Source organism: Osmerus eperlanus, chromosome 3 (genome assembly GCF_963692335.1).
Source record: "Osmerus eperlanus chromosome 3, fOsmEpe2.1, whole genome shotgun sequence".
NCBI classification, from domain to species: Eukaryota; Metazoa; Chordata; class Actinopteri; order Osmeriformes; family Osmeridae; genus Osmerus; species Osmerus eperlanus.
Genome location: NC_085020.1, coordinates 20,351,453 through 20,374,529, shown reverse-complemented (window position 1 = coordinate 20,374,529; position 23,077 = coordinate 20,351,453). Strand labels below are relative to the sequence as shown.

The window sequence follows — 23,077 nt, the reverse complement described above, 5'->3', positions numbered from 1 at the left end:
ATTTGGCCTACATAGACAACCTAGGTGTCAAAAGTTTCGTCTTGGTAGCGATTGAGTTGCTTGTATTTTTATTTACGTTCCGTTGCATGGTTTAGGCTGAAGTTAAGTTTTTGTGGCGAAAAGTGAAGCTAACGGTGGCTAATTTGCTAACCACAGTCACTGACGTTACTAACGTCACTACGTCACTAACGTCACGAAAACACGCGTGACTACCTGTAGCAGAACATTCGTTTCGCATCTGTTAACTTGGGGAATACTGTAGCTAGGCTAACTATAGCTTTACTGCAAGGCAGCTGCAGAAACGCCACAAGCAAAGAAGCCAGGGTGATAACTATTTACTCATTTTACTTTGTGATGTGAAACACAATTGTGTAATGTAATGTACAATATTAGCTGATATTATTAAGGAAGTAGGCCCACATCTACTTTCGGAAACGGTAGTCTACTATTTCACTGAAGCATTAGCATGACATTAGCCTCTGTTGCCCGGGCAACACATACTACAGTACAGTGGTCTATGATGCATCTGTTTTCAATCGTTAAAATAAACATTCCTCACAAATACGTTTTCGTTGTAGGATTTATTATGACATTACATTACAAGTAAACGATTTGTTGGTGAAATTATCATTACCTGTGGTTTCAAACCAGTGTTGCTCACTGCAACGCTGTAGCTTACGCGAGACACTACAAAAACATCTACAGTACACAGCTGTTTAGGAAGTCAAACGGCGACAGAACATGTTCGGCACTCCCCTTACTTAAATCAAAAGTCTTTCAATAGGTGAAACTATCTGACTACTAACCTGAACTTCATTGCCACAGCCTAAACTTTGTCAATCTGTTCATGAAAATAATTAATTTCAGCCTAAATCGTACAACGGAACGTTCAATCGAATTCAACCAGCGCAATCTCTATTAAGACGAACACAGCAGTAGTCTAGTACTGTACCGTAGTAGTAGAATTTACCGGGGCAGCTTCTCCACACAGGGCTATATCGCATTTTGCGTTGTTACTGACAATGATCGCTACCAGTGAGCTTTTTATGAATGAGCGATTTTCCACTAAATAAATGTCAAGCTTATTTACTTTTTGGGGGGCATATTTTCAGTTAGAAGATGGTACTGTTTGAATCGCGATTCCATCTTCTACTGCCGGTAACGTCGTAGAATAATCTTCAAAGGGGGTTCTTTATTATGAATGAATGCAGTGGCTAAATGCCTGAAAATATCACGAGAAGGGAAAACTTAAAAGGACGTTTTAAGTCATAGAGATTAGGTCAATTTTTAGACCGGTCTGCCAAATTTATTCTTTTGATTCAGCTATGAGGCTGCCTCTTGCAGGGGAAATGACAAGACATCATATTTCATTCTACACTACTCGTGTTTTGAGTTGTAACTGAGCAGCAAAATCTATGTAATCTCTATAAATAATAAGTAGGCCCTATGCATTTTTATATAAAATATACAGAAATATCAGTTGTAAAAATGTCATTCAAAAACGGACCCCTGTGCAACCGACGCAAGCAAGCACACCCTACAATTTCCCCAGAAATTGTACCCTCTAGTTGTACATGCTCGCCCTATAGAGTTGTGTGAAATGTATTGTAGCTAGGGATGTGACAAGAAATTTGTGCCATATCTTAAAATTACTGAAAAAGTAAATCAGCCATATTATGTCGAAAAATACAAAATCACTCTCGTCAGTGGTTTCTGTTGACTATGTATAGTTTCCACTAATGTCATCTTTTTTTATTAAGTGAAAATAAAAGTTAAAGGATATGAGATTGTGAGGCTTTGTGATGAGTCTCTGCCTACCCATCTTGACTGTAAAATCTACTGTATGATGGGTGAGTTGAATGCAAGCAAACAATCTAGTCCTGTCAGCCACACAGGCCCGACATACTTGTATTGAAAATAATGAAACAAAAAAAAGATTTATTAACGTAAAATCAGCTACACAGAAAACAAATCCCCTGACAGCTTATACAAAAACACATATAATACAAAAGAGGGTCAATGTCTAAATACATTGGGTATACAAGGTTTGTAATGTTTATGCCCCTGTCTCATACTTTAATAATGTATTAAATGAGTATCAGTGTTTATGGAGGAATTAGGTTTACATATTAACACCAATAAAATACAACAGGTATTTCTCTATTCTGACACAGTTTTTCTCAGCCCTCTCTTTCTCTAGTCTCTCTCTCACACACTCACACACACGTTTAGTTTTCTATCTTAGTTGGGCCTGAAAATTCACTCCCATTCAAAACCATAACACAACTTCTAACCTTAACGCTGAAACCCACAGAAAAAAGCACCGTTTCACCACACTTCTGAGGACATTTGGTCCCCACAAGAGTGATTAGACTAGGCCACACACACGTTTACATTTTGGTTTGTTTGCTTCGATCCTCTTCTTGGTGTTCCACAGAATCTTTCTTCTCCATCTGAAGTTCCTCATACTTATGTTCATCTTTTTCATCTTTGTCCTTGAACTGAGCCTCAATCTCTGCTGGGTCCATGTAGGTATAGAAGTAAGCCATGATGGAGAAAATGACACAGACTGCCAGCAGGAGGGAGGCAAACAGGAAGTACTCTGCCCACTGTTAAGAGAGGAGAGAACAGATCTTGTAAAGAACGATATCCATGACTTTTACAACCGAAGACACTGATGGACATGTCACAATTAGAGATTATTCCGCAGGTTGTCCTTTGCCCCCATGTCGTTCAGGCAAATTGAACTTTAAAATAACCTTTGATGTGAGCGAGTTATCAGTGTACTGTACCTGTTTAGGAAGCTTTGCTAGCTCAGCAACAATCAGCACAATAAAGTTGCCAACAGCAACGGTGAAAAGCCAGCCTGCCTGTAGCACTGCTTTCATGTTGCTAGGCGCCTTTAAAGAAAAATAAGCACACTTGTAAAATGTTTCGAAACTGGACATGGAGCCAAATATGTCTTTGGTTAAGGAGGTGAGGGTCCTCTGTTGTTGTGCAAGATAAGATCATTTTTCAAAATGTACAGATGACTTGAGGTGTGGCCTTTACCTGTGAGTAGGAGAACTCCAGACCTGTCACTGAGAACACTACTTCTCCAGCAGTCATCAGGAAATACTGGGGAATCTGCCAGGCCATGTGGAACGAGTTGGGCTGGATATCCTCCACTGCAGTAACAGACTCCCCGCACTACAGAAAACAGATTGTTTGATGGCGACATGCACAGAGGCTGATGCAAGGGTCACACGGTTAATGACGTTCAGAGAGAGAGAGTAAATCTTACGTTTGTGCCCCATGTGAAGGAACTAGGGATGAGGAACGTGTAGGAGCTTCCAAACCCAAAGTCTCGGGTGTATTCGCATGTCTGGACACCATCAGTAATTGTGAAGATCGTGCTGTTTGTCAGAAGAGAAAGAAATATTGCTAAAAAAAAGATGTGTGAGATGTTTAAATACATAACATAGAAGTGCTACACACTCCATCCACCTAATGGCCGACAACCACCACCAGTATAAAGATTAACTTCTTTAAAGTTCTTACTTTCCGTATCGTACAAGAGAGTAGTTGGTGTATGAGGACGGGTCAATTCTTTCAAAGTTGAGTGAACCAGTTGATACATTCAGCGCACTAGCCATGCCATTAACAAATCTGGAAAAACACAGCAAAACATTCTCAACAGAGAGTCCACGATCACATTGGTAAGTACTCATTGGAATCTAATTGATGCCATTGAGTTTATGCTAACAACACGTCTCCATTGTTTTGATACTAACCTTATAGCATTGTTGCCTTGCTCTGGCTTGGTAGTTATATCATCAGTCTGCAATGTCAGATCAGGGCTAATTTATTCTTAGGAAATTGTTATTTGTTTATTATGTTTATGGGGTATTTGTGTTATGACAATTACGAGGTCCTGTACTCACCACCTCCCAAGCGTTGTTGGGGTCTAAGGGAATTAGAAGAGTTTGTCGCTTTTCTTTAACTAAGGAAATATTTCTGGATATGGCCGGAGCGACCAGTGAGACCGTGATGTTGTCCTGCTCAAATGTAAAGAAATCCTCACTGGCCTGTAAAGCAACCAACAGGAAGTGTGAGGCCTGCTCAGCACTTACACACAGCATACCATCCCCTTTCAGATTTCCAACCATTCTTCTTGGCTAAATAGTTTACTCTCTAGTGATGTTGTAGTGGGCAATGACGGGCCCAAACTGACTGAGGACATCTTGGTACATGTTCATCCACCCCAGGACAGCTTACCGCAGCCCCTGCAAGCTGAACAGGGTTGTTCTGAGGAAGGTTCACTGTCAAAGGGACACCCCCCATGTTTATCAATTTCACTTGGCTCTGGGAAGCTGAAGGGAAGGTTGGCAAAGTTTCCTGAAAAGGAAATGTTTTTATGTTTAGCTAGTTTGGTCACGCACAACAAACAGTCTGAAAGACACCATAGGGCGAACTCAGAATTTGAGGTATTATTTCACAAAGCGTATAGTGTTATCCTACAGTAAGTGGTTTTGCATTCAGTAACAACCTTTGACTAACAAAACGAGACAAGGCGAGACACTGTCCTCTTGCCCAGTCCATTCAATAGCACAACTAATGTAAAACTTCATAGTGCGGTTGTCCTGTAAATACTCACATCAATCTGGATCTGAATCACCCCGGCACAGACAAAAGCCATGGCAGCCAGGAACATTCCAACGGTCATTCTTTTCAAAGGACTGTTGAGGAAAGATTCATCGTGAGATTCCATGGCAACATCTTATCTCTGGCTCCTTCGTTTTTGTGTATTTTATTAGAACACATTCATTTTTGTCACATGCCCCGAGGTAAGTGCAGATTAGTGCTGTTCCTCGACAAGATAACCGATTTAAGATATAAGAAGGGCACTTCTCACGGATAAATGAGTGGTGTTTCTGCAGGACGTACGTGAAGTTCAGGCCACATTTCTTAATGAGAGGGTAGATCACGCTCTCCATGATGGGCACCAGGGTCAGGATCAGTATGGGGTTCACCGTCTGTCAGACACATGGTGACAGGGGTGAGGAAAGGTCGCAGGCGTGTGTAGCTATGGCGACACACAACAGAAAGTCCTCCAAATTACCTGCATTTGATCTGGCTGCAGAATGAGCAATCCCTAGAGAACAGGACAGAGGTGATTAAGAGCATGTACAGTCTGGGGTTTGGATAAGACCTTTTATGTGGCGCGTACAAGAAAAAACGTACAAAGTCTCCATTCATAGTGGTGGCCTGTAATGTCCATCTGGAGCCCTGTGAAGATGCAAACAGACAACTCAGTTTAACGCTCCAGTTTAGAATCTGCATTTTGTAATATCGCCCTGCTACTATTATGCTACGGGAGATGGAATAATAATACCCAGATATATTTAAAGATGTATTTTGGGGGGCATTTCTGGCTTCATAATTTTTATAATGACCGTATGGTCTGACTGAAAAGGCAGGGGAGAGAGAGAGGTGATGACACATAGCAAAGGCCCAGGGCCGGTTTCAAACCCAGGCTGTTTTGACGAGGCCTCAGGCCATGTGGTTCTGGCACCAGTCAGTCATCATACCCCATACCTTCCTTAATATACTATAAACTGTAAATAAGAATCTGAGTTTAAATAACTTTGCTCTCAGTTACCTTTTGGTCAAACAGTGTCCAGAACATGGGAAGAGGGATGTACAGGAAGAGGACCTTCAAGACCATTTTGATCTGAGCAATGAGAAGTTTCTAGAAACAGAAGCAGAGAGAGAGAGAGAGAGAGAGAGAGAGAGAGAGTTTAAGGTTCCATGTGTTTCCGCTGATTTCAGTCTGAGCATGTTCCATATAAGACTATGTGTCCTGGTTGATCATACCTCATATTTCTCTTCTGCCCAGTCCATCCAGTGCTGTCTCTTAGGATACTGGCTGCTCCGGTGCCTGAAGCGGTTTTTGACTGCAAACTGTGGACAGACACAGCGAAGATCCTGTCAAACACTGACTTGCATTTCGCTCACGATGAAACCCACACATCATCCCAATGTGAACACACAATGCAGGTGTCCGATCAACGTACCGAGATGCATTTACACACGTCCAGCATGATGTTGCCCTGGGGTTCAGCCTTGTAGTACATCCCGCTGCCAATGATGAACACCACTGGACGGACAAGCAGCAAAACACCAATCAAGCACGCGTACATACCGTGAGGTCTTTAGGGCTCGGACAGTGACGGGAACATGAGAGGGTAGCTGGAGCAAAGCCTGGAGATGAACGTACCGAGAGCGACCACCATGAGAGCGGCAGGGACGCCGAAGGCCAGCGGGTAGCACTTCTGCTGGCTGTAGATCCCACACTCCTGGCCTGACGACGCAGAGAAACACCCGTCAGTGAGCCGAACCACCTCAAACACCAGGAGCGTTTGTGCTCGTCTCTGGCACCAGCGCCTGAGCAGGTGCCTGAGGCTCCGCCCCCCCCCCCCCCCCCCGTACCTCTGAGAACAGGAGTGATGATGGTGGACAGGAGGCTCCCGGCGTTGATACACAAGTAGAACACAGAGAAGAAGGTGCTTCTCTGTTTCTCCTACAAAGAGGGAAAAACACGTATGAGGTCTGTGGCCCACCGACATAAATAGTGTCGGTGCTCCCTTGGTGTCTGAGGGGGGTAATTAGTTGACCTGGTGGTCCTGAAACTGGTCTCCTCCGAAGGCAGCGACGCACGGCTTGATTCCGCCGGTTCCCAGGGCGATGAGGAACAGACCCAGCATGGACAACGTGCTGCGAGAGAACAGATGGAGAGCGAAAGATGGAGAAGGGTGGGGAGGAAGGTGGAGATGATGGAACGTCAAGCTAGATAAGAAACAGACAGGTCATGTACATTGCAATGCCTATTCAGATTTAGCTAATGAGTAAACTAGAAGCTCAGAGTATAGCAGAGTAGAGCAGAACAGAGTAAAGTAGAATAGAGTAGAAGGTGAACAGAGTAGAGCAGAGCAGAGTAAAGTACATCAGGGCAGAGTGTAGAGAAGAGTAGATCAGAGAAGAGTAGAGTGGAGTGTACAATAGAGTAGAGTAGCATGTTATTGATCCCTGGGGGGACATTGCACTGTTAAATTTGTGTTGCCAACTCACACATGGAAGGTCATGTTGTTTGGTATCCCGTCTCGGTCTGTGTCGGTGATGTCATGAATGGCACTGATAGCCATCACCACCTGACCAATGGCGTAGACGATGGACAGGTAGATAATCGTCCTGCGAGAAGGTCAAACCAGGAAGCTATCAGAGAGGATCTGCTATCAGCAGGACAGAGACATGAACCAGAACGCTCCTTTGAATGACACAGCTCTCGTCAGTGGAGTTTTTGCTGAGAGAAGGGGATTGGTGGGCGAGGTGGGACAGTGGATAGGAAGACAAATAGTAACAGAGCATCATGAGGAGGGACGGAGAGTGGGAGAGAAAGTCCTGCTGCTTTATTTCTTCTCCAGGGTTACAAAGGTCCTGTGTGTGTCTGCTACACGCCTCGGCGTGCATTCTGTTCTAACACACAGGTTGTGGACATGTGAACAGCCACTCATGTTCTAACACGCAGGTTGTGGACATGTGAACAGCCACTCATGTTCTAACACGCAGGTTGTGGACATGTGAACAGCCACTCATGTTCTAACACGCAGGTTGTGGACATGTGAACAGCCACTCATGTTCTAACACGCAGGTTGTGGACATGTGAACAGCCACTCATGTTCTAACACGCAGGTTGTGGACATGTGAACAGCCACTCATGTTCTAACACGCAGGTTGTGGACATGTGAACAGCCACTCATGTTCTAACACGCAGGTTGTGGACATGTGAACAGCCACTCATGTTCTAACACGCAGGTTGTGGACATGTGAACAGCCACTCATGTTCTAACACGCAGGTTGTGGACATGTGAACAGCCACTCATGTTCTAACACGCAGGTTGTGGACATGTGAACAGCCACTCATGTTCTAACACGCAGGTTGTGGACATGTGAACAGCCACTCATGTTCTAACACGCAGGTTGTGGACATGTGAACAGCCACTCACTTGAACTTCCCTAGCCAGGAGTCAGCCACGATAGCCCCCAGGATGGGCGTCAGGTAGCAGAGGGCCACAAAGGCGTGGTAGATGGAGGTGGCCAGGTCATCGTCCCAGCGCAGGAAGTACCTGAAGTACAGCACCAGCACGGCTGGGGGGGGAGAGGACGAGAGGACGAGGGGGGGGGGGAGAGGACGAGGGGGGGGGAGAGGACGAGGGGGGGGGGGGAGCGAGACGAGGGGGGGACACCGACGTTAGTCACCGAGCACGGTCTCTACACTCTGGACTAGCAAAGGAGCTGCTGAGGATGGTTAGCGACTTGCGTTCTTACCGCGCATGCCATAGTAGGAGAACCTCTCGCAGAACTCATTGACAACGATGAAGAAGATACTGATGGGATAGCCGCAGACCTCCTGGGAACACAGACAGCGCTCTGATGTGGTCACATGTCTTTAATGTACAGAGCACTACATCACATGCGATGCATGATGAAAGGATTGGAGCAAAAATGACTGAAGAAGACATTTAGAAAAGCTAATTAATGATATAGCATTGAGTTCGTCTTCAATGTTTATATATTTAGTCAGTAAAGTGAATAACATGTATTTACACAGTTAATATAAAAAAGTACATTATATTTAGTATTTAAAATGGATAACATTTCTTTATATAGCTAATGTACAAAAAGCACATTTTATTTAGTAAGTGGTGACATGTATTTATTCAAGTGAATAAAGTGAAATATTTCCAATAATGAAATCAAAGAATTCCAAAGCCAAAGATTCTGGTTCGTACCTTCGACTTCGACTTCTTATTATTTTCTTTTTCTGTGAGAAAATGTAATCAATGGTAAAATCATAAAATCATCATACAACTCTGACCAATTATGATGGTTTTAATGAGCTTAACTCACCTGTCATGACTGCAGAGTAGCAGTTTCTTTCCCTCCAATATAGAATATCCTTAATGAACCCTAGCAGGGTACGCAGGAGACTACAGACCTGGAGTGACTTGGGTGTTTATCAGAAACAGGTTCTTATTAGGCAGTTGTTCGGGCTCCCAGAAGGTGGACTGTGACCGTTTTATGGCGTCTTGTGTAGGAACACGAGACAAGGGAGATTGAGAGAAGGAGCAGTATGGATATTCTGTTCACACCAGACACGAAAGCACTTATTTTATTTTACAGCATTTCTGAAGAAAACTGTAACTAAATGGCTATGTTACATGAACTGTTGTGAGAGCGTGGACTATAGTTTGCATATGTTTGTGTCTAATTCAAAACAATGGCAAAGTTACTCAATAACTAATCAATAACTAATAAATAAGTAATTTAGGAAACCAGTCAGGAACTCACGGATATACAGTAGGTGCGGAGGAATGAGTGAATTTTATTTAAAAGAAAAGCATTAGGGAACATTTTCTGTTTACAGCAGAACAGTGACTTTTTGTTAAATAAAAATAAAAAACCCATCGCTTCCCAAATATAAAAGGATTTCATTATAATGAACACTAAAATGGTAAAAGCTCCACGTGACTGACACAGTAGGCCTTGTCTCTGCTTCCCTGGCTCCATGCTTTGGCAAGAAGGATGAACATCATCTTTACAGTGTATAAGTCCCCACATAGCAAGATCATATGCAAAAGACAAATATTGCACTCCTTTTTTTATATACAAGAATAAACAACTTGGGATATACTAACTGTATGCAACTGCTTTAAATATTGAAACATTTCCACTAAGACATTATAGTGATTAAGGTTGAATGCTAACAAATTCAAAGGAGGCTCTCTTTTTCTGATGATTCTGTTGTGTTGTTGAAACACGAGTCTTCATGTGCAAACAGACGAACGCCAATGTGTGCAGCAGAAAGTGTTGGTCAAAACATCAATAGGAAACATACCAAAGTGGAATACTGTACATATAAAACCATGGTTTTAAGAGTTCAGAGCGGACCAAACCAAACACAGTTCAGAATGAAATGACAGTAGGCTGACAGGGGATAATGACATGCACATGTGTGTTGCTTAAGGGTCCCTGGAGGGACGTCTCCACAGGAAACACTACGGAACGACCCCGGGCAGGGAGCAAGTGGGTGGGCCCCGGGCAGGGAGCAGGTGGGTGGGCCCCAGGCAGGGTAGAAGCCTCCATGCTAATGCCTCATACAGTATGTCTTCTCTTCAAAGACTCTCCTCCCTTCCTCCCCCCCCTCCCTCTTTCCCCCCTCTCCCCCCTCCCTCCATCCCTCTCCCCCTCCTCAGGTCTTGTGGCACTCCTCAGCCTCCTCTGCATCTCCTGGGTGACAGTCCCCGGTCACATCCACGGTAGAGTGTCACTGTACTGTGCCCAACGGTGAGACGAGATAAAAACACAGGTCTTTGGCATCCCAGTCTTTCCCCAAGCCAAAGAGCTTAAAACCACCCCAGCTTAGCCTCTCCCATCCGCCCTGCGTCAGTCTGTCTGAGCTGAGTTGGTGTTGGGGAGAACAGCCAGGAGGGATGCGCAGGCGGCAGGGCATGCTGGTGGGCATGCGTGCGTGTGGGGGAGAGGGGGGGGGCGTCGGGGACCGGGGTCAGGCCACGGAGGAGGAGCTGGGGACGCCCTGGATCGTGGCGCTGCTCGGCGTGCCGCTGATGGCGTTGAAGATGTGCAGCGAGTCGGGGAGAACGCTCTTCATGCCATCTTCCACTGGACAGATCTGCACAGAGAGGGGGGAGGGAGGGAGGCGGGAGGGAGGAGGGAGGGAGGGAGGGGGAAGGAGGGAAAGGGGGAGGAGGGAGAGGGGGCGGGGGGAGGGAGGGAGAGTGGAAGGGGGGGGTAAGGGGGAGAGGGATGGAGGGAGGGAAGAGAGGAGGGAGAGTAACGGAGAGAGGGTATGTTAAAAGACAGACTAGACTCGACTAGAATGATCACCACTTATTTTGAGGTTATGATAAAGACGTTTTACCATCCGATCTGCTCATGGCAGCACAAAGCAGAAAACATGAGAAAAACAAGTTATCAAAGATGAGAAAAACAAGTTATCAAAGATGACAAAAACAGTCCTTCCTACGAGCATCACAAACCGAAACATGTCTCTGACAGACACAAGGTTAATGTGTAGTTGTGGCATGTTGTAGCTAGCTAGCTGCTTTGCTAGCTTCTTCTTACTGGTTCGTGCATGATGGTGGACAGCTCTCTGGCCAGGTCTCTGTAGTTGGCCTTCATCTCATCCTGATACTCCTGCTGGTCCTCCTTGATCAGGCGCTCGTTGATGCCCAGACCGTGGCCACAGGCCTCCACAAACTGCCTGCTCAGAGATCACACAGTACTGTGTTAGCATCATGCTATCACAGTCACCCAGAGAAAGACTTGGAATAAACTCACCCACACCCGCACACGCACACGCACACACCCGCACCCGCACACACACACAGTACTGACCTGAAGACCTCTTTCAGCTGCTTGACCTTGTTGTCTGGATACTTTTTGGTGCTGGCATCGTCTAGAAAGGCTCTGGCGTATGCAAGAGGACCAGCGTTCACCTGAGAGAGGGGATCAGGTTACACCGAGATGTCTGATGCGTGTGAGTGTGTGTACAGGTGTGTGCGTGTGAAAGTGTGAGTCTCTGTGTGATGTTGTCGTGTGTGTGTATGTGTGCGAGTGTGTACCTGCGTGAGAAAGTGTGTATGTGTGCGAGTGTACCTGGACACTGATGCTGCCCTGCAGTTTGAGCTGCAGGCGGATCATGTCCACCTCGCTGGTGGAGCACAGCTGACGCAGCTCGCCCACCTTCTTGCTCATCTCGTCGATGGCCACCTCTATAGGGTTGAGGTCTGTGTGGTGCTGGTACATCACGGCTATCCTCTTCTTCACGTAGGGGAAACAGTGCGTGGCTGATGGGGGAGGGGGCAGAGAGAGAGAGAGAGAGATCGAAAGACGAGAGAAGAGAGAAACGGTAGAGAGAGATTGTGAAGGAAAGGAGAGGAGAGAGAGACGAGGGAAAACGGTGGATGGTAGAGATGGAGAGAAAAGGGAGATCGAGAATGAGACAGAAGGGAGAGAATGGTAAACAGAAGAGATAAAATAGAAAGAGATTGAGAAGAAGATAAAAGAGATGGGGGGGGGAAAGGCAGAGACAGAGAACAGTAAACACCTTGCGATCCTTGTCACTTGTGTCGAGTTTTACAGTGCCCAATCTGCACACTCATAGCCTGAAGGCCTCTGATGTAACAAATGATCAGGTAATGAAGATAAAAAGATAAAGGTTGAACTTTAGGATCTTTTGTATCGTAAAGGAATAAAACAGGGTCCGATTTGGATTAGACAGGGTCCTTGAGAAAGAGCTGACATACCCCTTATCTAATCATGTTCTCATGCTGTTCAACAGAGTCTTTGTAAGAAATGTAATGTTGACTGATTGAACATCAATATTCCTGGTTGTATTTGTGATCTTTCCAAAGTATGACGGCTATCCCAGCTGTGTAGAGGCCAATGAAGATATTGAGAAAACTGAGAAGGTAATAATTAAAATACTGCCAGACAACACAGAGCAACACCAATGAATATTGATGTTCAACCCAGTCATTATTAAACTGCTTGGAAAGAGTCTGTGTGAGTGTGTAAGAATGTGATTAAACAAGGGACTAGAAGGCCTACTGGTGAAGATGGTCCTGTTATCTACATGGAACTGGACCTACTGGTGAAGATGGTCCTGTTATCTACACGGAACTGGACCTACTGGTGAGGATGGTTCTGTTATCTACACGGAACTGGACCTACTGGTGAAGATGGTCCTGTTATCTACACGGAACTGGACCTACTGGTGAGGATGGTTCTGTTATCTACATGGAACTGGACCTACTGGTGAGGATGGTTCTGGACCTACTGGTGAGGATGGTCCTGTTATCTACATGGTTCTGGACCTACTGGTGAGGATGGTTCTGGACCTACTGGTGAGGATGGTCCTGTTATCTACATGGAACTGGACCTACTGGTGAGGATGGTTCTGGACCTACTGGTGAGGATGGTCCTGTTATCTACATGGTTCTGGACCTACTGGTGAGGATGGTTCTGGACCTACTGGTGAGGATGGTCCTGTTATCTACATGGTTCTGGACCTACTGGTGAGGATGGTTCTGCGTTTGCACTGCTCCTCCACGCCTCCCTGCTTCTTCCCCGACACGGTGAAGGGCATCTCGAACACGAAGCGTCGGATGTTGTGGCTCTTCTCGAAGTCGGTCTTCCTGTCCACCAGCTCCTTGTCCTCCAGGTAGGGCGTGACGTGGGTCACCTGGATGTAGGCGTACTTCGAGTCCAGGTCTTTGGGATTGATCTGTAGTGGATCAACAAGGCAAACAACTTAGCAGAAAAACAGGTTTTGACCAAAAAGTAGAAACATTCATACTGCATGATAATCTAATAAGGGATGGCTATTGCTCAGTGGTAGAGCAATTGAGGTTGCAGGAACAAATCTCCCCCCGTACTTTGTTTTGGGATAAAAAAAAAAGGTCTGCTAAATGAATTTGTTCTAACTGGCAGGCTGATGTGAAGGAGCGACACCTACCCTCCCAGAGTCCTGAATCATCTTCACATTCTCAGGCCCAAACTTGTCTGAGTACAGCTTGAGGAGTCTCTGGGAGATCTCCGACAGAGGGGTGAACTTGGGCTCTTTATAAATGTACTCCTTTCCGTCTTCATCTTCAAAGAACCCCTGAGGGAAACATAAGCCATGACATCTACTGTTAGTTACATATACTCTGACAGAAATGGCAACCATTATCAGATATTTGAAATCACAGCACCGGCCATCGGAAAATATGACATCAAAAGCGGTATGAACAGCAACAATGAGATACGGATCACTGAGCCATTCTGACAATGCGTCTGGCGAAATAAGATGATTTCAAAACATAGATTCAGATGCGATCATGAGGTTGAAGATGACAACAGGATCTAAAAATACTCCGCCATCCTCAGGGCTGTCACTCTCAAAGCACACACACACACCTCTACTACACAGCAGGATGCCAGCTGCTCTAGGACCAGATCTATGGGTACTAGTGTCAATTTCACTGCTCTAACAAAGTCACATCCCTTGAGCTAAACTCACAACTGCGTCTGGTTTTGGATTTACCTCAGTCTCAGAGTCAGTGAACTGGTACTGCTACAGGGTTGTAGATCAACGACAGAGAGACAAAATCAACATTATTCAGTGACTATCCAAACAGCCAATCTACAAACCAGGTGTGCATGGTTTGGCACCACACAGACAAGGAAACCCCCATGCCAGACGGCATGGTTCTGTGAATGTTATTAAACGTTATCACAGCACACTGTTAAAGTCAACACAACAAGGAAAACTATGAACTCCGAAAACAACAAACAGAGACGGAGAGCGAGTTGGGAGTAAAACGACTCTACATCTGGATGGAAGACACTCAGTTCAGTATGTTACAGTGCTGGGTCAGCAGCATGCGACACCGTGTGAGAGGGGTCTGATGTGGTTATGGTATCGCTAACGGCTGGAAGCAGTGGAACTATGACTGGGAAACGTCATGGATTACAGAAGCACACCACGCAGGCTTAGTTAGCAGGGCTACACTGCACAACTTACCGCTGCCTTCAAAGAGGATAAAAACAGAAACAAGTATTAGCGTGGATAATCAAAGGCCACATGACGTGGTCATGCCTTTAATAACACAAATACGGCCTGCAGTTCCCATGCTCAAATCAAAGGGTTATTTCATTTACAATACAGGCTGATTAGGTTAGCAAAGAACCCAAGAAGCTATTTCCAAACATGTAAATGAACATTGGCTCTTCAAACATATTAATACTTTATGGAAAATATTTTAGTGTTAGAAGAATGTATTACATTATTACATAGATGAACCAAAGCATTTCTGTGGTGGTAATCATTCAAACAGCTTCTGGTGCAGTAGTCATTACCAATATAATGTCTGATTGTATAGACCTATTGGCCTACAGAACCCAACCCAAACAAGCTTCAGCCTACCTGGCCAAAGAAGGCTACTCTGAAGTAGGTTCCCAGGAGCCTCTTGCCCGTGTGCATGACCTCCGTCACCTTGCTGTAGGCCCGATGCAGTGTGTCGTACAGGTGAGCCAGTTTCTGAGGAGGGAACACACTTCAGGATCACACTGACACCAGAGGCTGGACTACATCTAGGCCCTGTGTTGTTTGAGTGAGACAGGAAGGAGGTGTGTGAGACAGGAAAGAGGGATGGGAGACAGGAAGGAGGTGTGTGAGACAGGAAAGAGGGATGTGAGACAGGAAGGAGGGATGTGAGACAGGAAGGAGGGATGTGAGACAGGAAGGAAGGACGTGAGACAGGAAGGATGGATGTGAGACAGGAAGGAGGGATGTGAGACAGGAAAGAGGGATGTGAGACAGGAAGGAGGGATGTGAACAGGAAGGAGGGACGTGAGACAGGAAGGAGGTGTGTGAAACAGGAAGGAGGTGTGTGAGACAGGAAGGAGGTGTGTGAGACAGGAAGGAGGGGTGTGAGACAGGAAGGAGGGGTGTGAGACAGGAAGGAGGTGTGTGAGACAGGAAGGAGGGACGTGATGCGGCTCTACCTGGAAGTCTCGGCGCTTCTCGTAGATGGGGATGATGAGCTTGTAGACGTCAGAGATGAGCTCGTAGCGCTCGGCCTTCCACAGGCCGTCAGAACACTCCTCCAGCAGCTCCATCAGGACGTCCTGCACACAGGAGAGAGAGGGGGAGGGAGAGAGATACAGGGAGAGAGAGAGAGAGAGAGAGAGAGATACAGGGAGAGAGAGATACAGGGAGAGAGAGAGAGAGAGAGAGAGAGAGAGAGAGAGAGAGAGAGAGAGAGAGAGAGAGAGAGAGAGAGAGAGAGAGAGAGAGAGAGATGAAACAGATAATAGTTGTATAAGAGAGAAGGGGTGAACAGACGAGACCGACAGGTGATGCAGAGAGAGCAGGATGGGTCATTTCTGTTCTGTGTAATGTGTCATACAGTATGTATGTAAAGGTTAGAGAGCCAAAGCCTTCTATGTGATACAGCTAAACACATGAGCTACCTGAGACCTCACACGGTCACAGTTAATAAGCACACATCCCATGAATAATGCACGCCGGACATGAATAATATACGCATTATTACACAATATGACATTGATTGCATGCCATTTAACACGTGCCAATTGCTTTTTTATTGTTCATAAAACTTGTTATTTGACAGCCTGGAACACAGGAGATCCTCTGATAAGAGCGTTAATGCAGCTCGCTAGTTATCAGCCGGAAAGTGCAAACTCCAGAATCCTAGCGGCAGGAGCGCAGAAGATAAGCTGAGATATGGAGGAGTACCCTCAGATAGGACACACACACAGTCCCATGGCAACCAAACTAGATCCGTTCATCCAAAACAGCCTCAAGTCGAACAGACACAACATGTCCTGTCTTCACTCCTGTTCCCTTAACTCTCATGCCCTGAACTAACACAGGTTGATAACCGAATGATTAGCCGCCCTCCTCAGCTTGTCTGGGACGGTAGTTGGCTCCTGATGCCTGACGACCTCTCACCTCGTTGAAGTGGACGTCCTGCATGCCCACGTCCTCCATCATGGACACCTCCTCGTCGATGTTGGGCGTGACCACGCGGAAGGCGGAGCAGCCCTGCTTGAACATGCCTGCAGCGGAGACACGACCAGCGCATGACCACACGCACGAACAGCAGAGCACAGAACAGAATCCAACTTTATTGTCCATCTAGGATGGTCATTTTTCTCCGGTATCACCTTCCGTAAAAAATACCCCTCAAATATTTACACACATACAGTACATTCTCCATTCACTTCTCATTCTACAATAATGATGTACATTCACTAAAGCATAATAATAATAATAATACAATCATATTTATATATACTATAGTGTTTATAGTATTAATCCATTCACTCACAGATGACCTGTACCCACTGCACTAGATGGATAAGTAAATATGTACTGGAACAGTTTACTATCTACTCCTGTACTAATGATGTGTCCTGTTGGGGACTTGGTCTGGCGTGTCATGAGATGGAGAACCTTCCGGCTTCTACCGATGAGACGAACAACGACAGACGCGGCTAAACACCAGAGTGACGAGACGTCTGTTGATCATTTGATACCAAAAAAGACACTGACACTACAACATGGAGTTCTCCTGACTAACAAAAAAAAAGAAAAAAGAAGAATTTCCTGACAAAGAAAAAAATGGCACCATCGAGTGGCAACGAACAGCAACAGCTGTGCTTCTGCTGCTGAAGGAAGTGAACGTACCTTTTCTCCTCAGGTACTCTGCCACCAGAGCTGCTACGTGGACGTAGCACATGGCCGCCTGGAAGGAGAAGGGAAGAACGCTCAGGTGGAGTCAGGTGGCTGAGCGGTTAGGGAACCGGGCTATTAATCAGAAGGTTGCCGGTTCGATTCCAGTCAGTACAAAATGACGTTGTGTCCTTGGGCAAGGCACTTCACCCTACTTGCCTCGGGGGGAATGTCCCTGTACTTACTGTAAGTCGCTCTGGATAAGAGCGTCTGCTAAATGACTAAATGTAAATGTAACGCTGGATCAGTTACAATATGGAGGAACCAGACAACCATCTACAGCTACTGAGTCAATATGACGACATGATAGACACAAACCCAGACCAGACCCAGAACCAGACCCAGACCCAGAACTGAAATAAACCCAGACCTGAACTAAAACCAGACCCAGACCCAGAACTGAAATAAACCCAGACCTCAGACAGGTCTCCATTCTTCACGTGAATGCGAGCCATGCTGTCCAGCCAGGTCTTGCGTAGCTCGGGCGTGCTGGCGTAGGACTTGGCCAGGCTGTACTGCAGGTCCACCAGCATCTCCGGGTCTCGTTCGTGTTCCTTCATCTGAGCTGTGGCCATCAGAACCGTCCGGATACGCTTGGTCAAGTCTTTCACATCTGACGGGAATGCTGTGTTCTGGAGAAGAAAAAGAATATTTGAATTTAATTTGTTTATTTTAACGTCCACTAAATAGCTCAGCTCACCAGGATTCATAATGAGTGTGCTGTTTCGGGGATGTTGTATGGTCCGTCACCTTGATGGTTTTGTCACTGTTGGCACAGTTGTTGATGATGGACAGGGACTGTTGGAAACGCGTTCCTCCGATCCCGATGACGTCAGCGATCAGCTGGCTGACAGCGATGACCACCTGTGTGGAAAAGACCAGATCACCCTTCGCTCCAAGACCAACCCTTTCAACCGACGACAACCAGGAACTGGCAGAGAAACCCAGTATGGCTATCAGGAACTAGAAACAGGAAGTAGCATGGAGGAAGTCCCGGCGTGTGCAAGGAGGAGGGGCTGCAACCTCACCTGTAGGTGCGTGCGTACGAAGGACTTGCGTCCCGTGTAGTCGAAGTTGCTCTTCATCAGGAAGTAGAGCAGGTGGGCGGCGTCGCTGCGGATGGAGCTGAGCTTGGAGTTGCAGCACTTGAGGACCTCGTAGCAGAAGGCGGCGCACATGTCGGCGCGGCCCTCGAAGAACGTGCAGGGGAACTGAGCGCGGACACAGGCGGGCGAGGAGGGTGAGATGCTCGCAGCGTCAACACGGGAGAAAGAGAGAGGGCGACGGCGCCGCGGGCGGCCTTACTTTGTAGATGAAGGTGCGCAGCGAGGTGAAGACCTGCTTGAGGGCCGTCTCCGATTGGTTGATCTGCAGGAAGCAGAGGTGCACCTCGAACACCTTCTTCATCAGCGGGTTGTGCCCGTGGTCGGAACACAGCTGGGTCTGAAAGACGGCCGAAGCACAGGGCATGAAAGAACGGATCACGCATTACGCAAGAGCAAGAATGTGTACCAGTAGTTCAATAAACAATCCACACTTTGCATGTATCGATCCCCAAACCACCACCTGTCTATTTAGGAGAAAACTGGGGCAGCAATCATTCAATGAAATAAACCACGAAAGATAAATCACACAGCTTGTTCCTGACACTGACAGGAGGGAGGTGTTTCCAGGGATCAGAGAGCCACGGTCAGGGCCGGAGCAGCCTCAGTACCTTGAAGCCCATGATGAAGATGCTCAGGGTATCCAGCACGGTCAGGCACACCTCCGTGGCGATGTTAGCCTCCAGGAGGGACTGGTTCAGCACGTCAGCGTCCGAGTGGCTGTAGGCTGCACAGGAGACACCACAACTGCTGTAGCTCTTCCACCACACAACCACAACGCCCAGAATTCTCTGACACGGCCTCGGGGGCGATTAAGCGTGACGTCATACATCGGTCGTCATTAGTATCAAGGCACAACCATTGCTTGAAGAGGAGGGAAATCAAAATTGAGGTTTGGGTTGAAATCAAATGGATACGTAAACTAGGATTTCTTTCGGAGATGTAAATGAAATGAGTTACAAAGGCAACAGGAAATGGACAGGACAGAGGAATGGGAGGGTTTTAAAGAGGCTCATTCTCTAAAATGGCATGCTCTTAATGCAACCAACAAAACTGATAATAGTCTGCAAGCTGCCTGACGACCTGATACATTCTTACCATGGTCTACAGATATTCCAAGAATACTTGAAATCTTTCTTACACTGAAAACACAAAGAAATGCACTTTGTTAACGTAACCACGTCACGGGCAGACGCTAAATATCCACCTCTTTAGGTGAACTTCAGGTGAACAATTCGACTCGCAAAGCGGTCAGGAAGGAGAGCTTTCGTACTGTGAAGAGTGAAGAGAATCGTCCACACTCTTACACTGACAAAACCCATCACTCTGAACAACCACGGCCACTAGAACGCCTGACTCTGGGCCTGGTCTGACACACACGGCCCTCGTGAGGAGGATGGTGATGATGATGATGATGGTGGTGGTGGTGAAGAGAGCAGGAGGAGTGAAGATTAAACCGGTAGAGATGGAGGACGTTGAATGGAGACGTTGGGGGGGGGGTGACTGTTAAGGACACTTACTGTGGTTAAAAGTGTATGAGTTATCCAGGCTGCTGAGCTGCTGTAAGCGGGCATGCATCATCCCCGCCCTGTTACGGGACACAGGCAGAGTCTGAGACTTGCGCTCGTGGGCCAGCGGGCCCGCCCCGTCCTGGCTCCTGATGGGGAAAGGGGGACAGGGTTAGACGGAAGGCCCCGGAACTAGCAGCAGAGCCAGGGTTAATGAAGCGAGCCGGGCCAGGCCACATGGAACATTCCGACAGCACATCCACATCTATGGTGATGGATAGTCAAGGTACAGCCTGGAAACCAGACTGACTTCTTGCTTTAACTCTGGATTTGATTGTTTGTTTGGGGAAAACAGATCTGGCTCCCAGGCTGGTGCAAGCGAATATTTGACGACAGACACAAATCAAAACACTCAAAAAACAGGTCCAAAGAAATACCACTGTGAAAACCACTTTCCCCACTTTCTTTTTGTGACACAATCATATTTCGAAGTTGTGAGGATATTATAAAAGCTTGCAGGTTGGCATGCAGGTCGGCATGCAGGTAAGGGGGGTCAGTATTGTCGTAGAGCTTTATCAGATAGAGAAGACATGCAGATGACGTAAAGATAGACACACTTGTGTTGGCTAGAAGTCCGTGCTGAGCGGAGTTAGAACGAGGGCGTAGCAGAAGGGTGAGAAAGCCAACATGCTTTTAAAGGAGAGTTAGTTCCAGCCGTCTTCTTACCCAAGCAGGAGAGGGCAGGGGCCGTGTTTTTATACGACTATTTTAAACTTGCCAGCGTTTCAGTGAACAGAGAAACAGAGAGTGTTGCTGGGTTAGACAGAGTGGAGACCAACAGCCGTTTGTGTGTGTGTCCAGGCCAGACTGTACCACAGTGCTGAAGAGTGTGTGTTTGGGTGTTTTTATGGCTGTCTGTCTGTGTGTCTGTCTGTGTGTGTGTCTGTGGGTGCGTGGGGGCTTCAGTCTGAAGGGACTATATGCTATATATGCCATCACACTGGGGGGGTTTGTTATAGTATTGATTTGTGTGTCTGGGAGTGTTTTAGTCGACACCACATGTTAACAACTCAGCTAACCTAACGCTACATTAGCCTTTATGAAATATTTCTTTTCAGGGAAAGTATTGTGTCAGTCACTAATGTGTTGTGTTATGGACTCGATGTCATTGCTAGTGTAACAAATTGGAGGCACACAATTCAGTTACTGCTTTCCGCATTCTATAAAATGTGTGTAACAATGAGAGATTTCAAGCCTTGTTTCTCTAGGCAAGCAAAAACACCACAATCCTAAAAAAACTTAAACTCAGATCAAAGACTAAATGTTATGATCACTTCACACAAAATTAGCGTTCAATTAGTTCTTTATATTTGTGAAAACATTACCTCGCAATGTATCTCTTCCCCATGTACCTGAACTGATGGAGACACACCCTGCAAGACAACATCGGAGAGGAGTCAACCTTCAAATATATCATCCTAAACGCATCACGTTTGAATTATGAACGCATCACATCCTGTATGAATGTGCATATTCCTGGATAGGTTCTGAGGTGACAGGATTGGATGAGGCTTACTCTACTAGAGTGAAGAAGTCCATGAGCTCATTGGGAGAGGCTTTGTTCCAGTATGTGAACAGGGCATCTGAGGAGAGGACAGGAGAATGAGACCGAGACAAGCAGTACTGAGTGTACTGAGAACACTCTGATCCTGTGTGTGTGTGTGTGTGTGTGTGTGTGTGTGTCTATGTGTGTCTGTGTACAGTACGTATGTGTGTATGTGAGCGTGTGTGCGTGTGTGTGAGTACAGTGGGTTCTCACCCTCAGACATGCTCTTCAGCACGTGCAGGAAGCACATGAGGACACTCTTGATCTCAGCCTGCTCCAGTTTGTCACAGCGCAGCAGCGTGCTTCCCAGGGCCGAGGCAGGCTGGTTCTGACGGGCAGAGACACGGGTCACACACACACACACAGCTCTCTCCTATCCCCTACACACTCCTACCCCCCCACTTTATTTCACAGTACAGGAGTGACTTTACCAACTCACTTAAACTGAGCTCATGTGTAGGCCTAATCCATAACAGTGGCTTGAACTGCTAATAAAAAGCCTTTGGCTAACAAGTCCCTGACAATGCTACTGCGTGTCTTTACAGCAGGGTTCATAACACGATTGTGTAATGCTAAGCTATGCCTCAGAGCTTTTCACTAGCCGTGCATTACATTAGTGTGTTATGATGCACTTGGTACGGGTCCAGTAGGTAGCTAGCCAGGGTTGGCCCGGGAGAGGCCAGGGCCTAGCAGGGCTCTAGATTTGGAACAGATGTTATGCTAGCGTAGCTGCAAGCGCTACCAACGCAGGTCTAGACCAGCTCTAGCTCTACCACATCACGGCTCTACCACAGCGAGGGTCTGGCAGCGCACTGAACCACCTTCCTTGGCCAGCGGTGGGCAAGTTTGGACTGCCAAACTGCTAAGGAGTGACTTCATGGAAAGACTGAGGCTACGTCTTTGCAGACCGTCGACAGATCGGCCCCTTGGCTGACCCGAGGGAACCCACAGCTGAAGACGATGACAGACATCTGGGTGTTTCAGCTGAGCGGACGTCTGACTACAGAAATAACCTGGATGGGATTTTCCGAAGAACTCACTGATCTGTATCCTCCCTTCCCCTTGCCACTGGCGGTCACAAACAACTTTTTGGGGGTCTCAGACAAGAGAAATGACTGGAGGTCTACGGAGGTCACAGTCGTAGAGATAAATGCTGCGATGCTTCACACCTGCATTAGCCGTGACCAGAGATGATAGAGTAGCACACGAATTACAACTATATCGACGTTACGGTCGATACTGTTGAGGGGGGGAAGGGGAACACTGCACGCTGGAGAAGGAAGGGGAGGAGAGGAGAGTGCGCATGCTGCTTGTGAGGTCACCGAGCACAGGAACAGTGCTTCGTGAGCCCAGAGCAGAGAGCGTGTGGAGAGCGGGTCCTAGAGGTCAGGGTGCGGGCAAAGAAAGGGCCTAGAGCAAGGACACACACACACACACACACATGCAAGCACGCACACGCACACACACACTATCTCTCTCACTCTCTCTCTCACAT

General features: G+C 46.7%; 2 protein-coding genes across 3 annotated transcripts in view; both read right to left on the bottom strand.

The window, feature by feature from the left end:
- Positions 1–1,691: 1,691 nt before the first annotated feature.
- On the bottom strand, positions 1,692–9,033 carry slc15a1a (solute carrier family 15 member 1a). The gene is made up of 23 exons (XM_062457762.1): positions 8,950–9,033; positions 8,832–8,863; positions 8,368–8,449; positions 8,046–8,187; positions 7,111–7,230; positions 6,657–6,756; positions 6,472–6,562; positions 6,260–6,343; positions 6,057–6,139; positions 5,857–5,943; positions 5,642–5,731; positions 5,224–5,268; positions 5,102–5,134; positions 4,927–5,015; positions 4,637–4,718; positions 4,258–4,377; positions 3,924–4,067; positions 3,774–3,820; positions 3,541–3,648; positions 3,284–3,395; positions 3,052–3,189; positions 2,793–2,900; positions 1,692–2,609 (listed from the first exon to the last, which is right to left on the bottom strand). Exons 1-23 carry the CDS (start codon positions 8,954–8,956, stop codon positions 2,391–2,393), a joined length of 2,163 nt encoding a protein of 720 aa, XP_062313746.1. The 5' UTR covers positions 8,957–9,033; the 3' UTR covers positions 1,692–2,390.
- Positions 9,034–9,404: 371 nt separating this feature from the next.
- Positions 9,405–23,077, bottom strand: part of zmp:0000001200 (dedicator of cytokinesis protein 9) — a 92,861-nt gene continuing 79,188 nt past the window's right edge. For both annotated transcript variants that reach the window (XM_062457763.1, XM_062457765.1), the window contains exons 35-53: positions 21,796–21,910; positions 21,553–21,619; positions 21,362–21,409; positions 19,989–20,125; positions 19,080–19,195; positions 18,671–18,808; positions 18,394–18,576; positions 18,116–18,229; positions 17,782–17,997; positions 17,321–17,378; positions 16,583–16,689; positions 15,613–15,735; positions 15,032–15,145; positions 13,580–13,726; positions 13,138–13,348; positions 11,719–11,909; positions 11,458–11,558; positions 11,185–11,323; positions 9,405–10,732 (exon numbers count right to left, since the gene is read on the bottom strand). In XM_062457763.1, the coding sequence (XP_062313747.1) occupies positions 10,607–10,732; positions 11,185–11,323; positions 11,458–11,558; positions 11,719–11,909; positions 13,138–13,348; positions 13,580–13,726; positions 15,032–15,145; positions 15,613–15,735; positions 16,583–16,689; positions 17,321–17,378; positions 17,782–17,997; positions 18,116–18,229; positions 18,394–18,576; positions 18,671–18,808; positions 19,080–19,195; positions 19,989–20,125; positions 21,362–21,409; positions 21,553–21,619; positions 21,796–21,910 (2,451 nt within the window). In that variant the 3' untranslated portion in view covers positions 9,405–10,606. The remainder of the gene's footprint in view (positions 10,733–11,184; positions 11,324–11,457; positions 11,559–11,718; positions 11,910–13,137; positions 13,349–13,579; positions 13,727–15,031; positions 15,146–15,612; positions 15,736–16,582; positions 16,690–17,320; positions 17,379–17,781; positions 17,998–18,115; positions 18,230–18,393; positions 18,577–18,670; positions 18,809–19,079; positions 19,196–19,988; positions 20,126–21,361; positions 21,410–21,552; positions 21,620–21,795; positions 21,911–23,077) is intronic.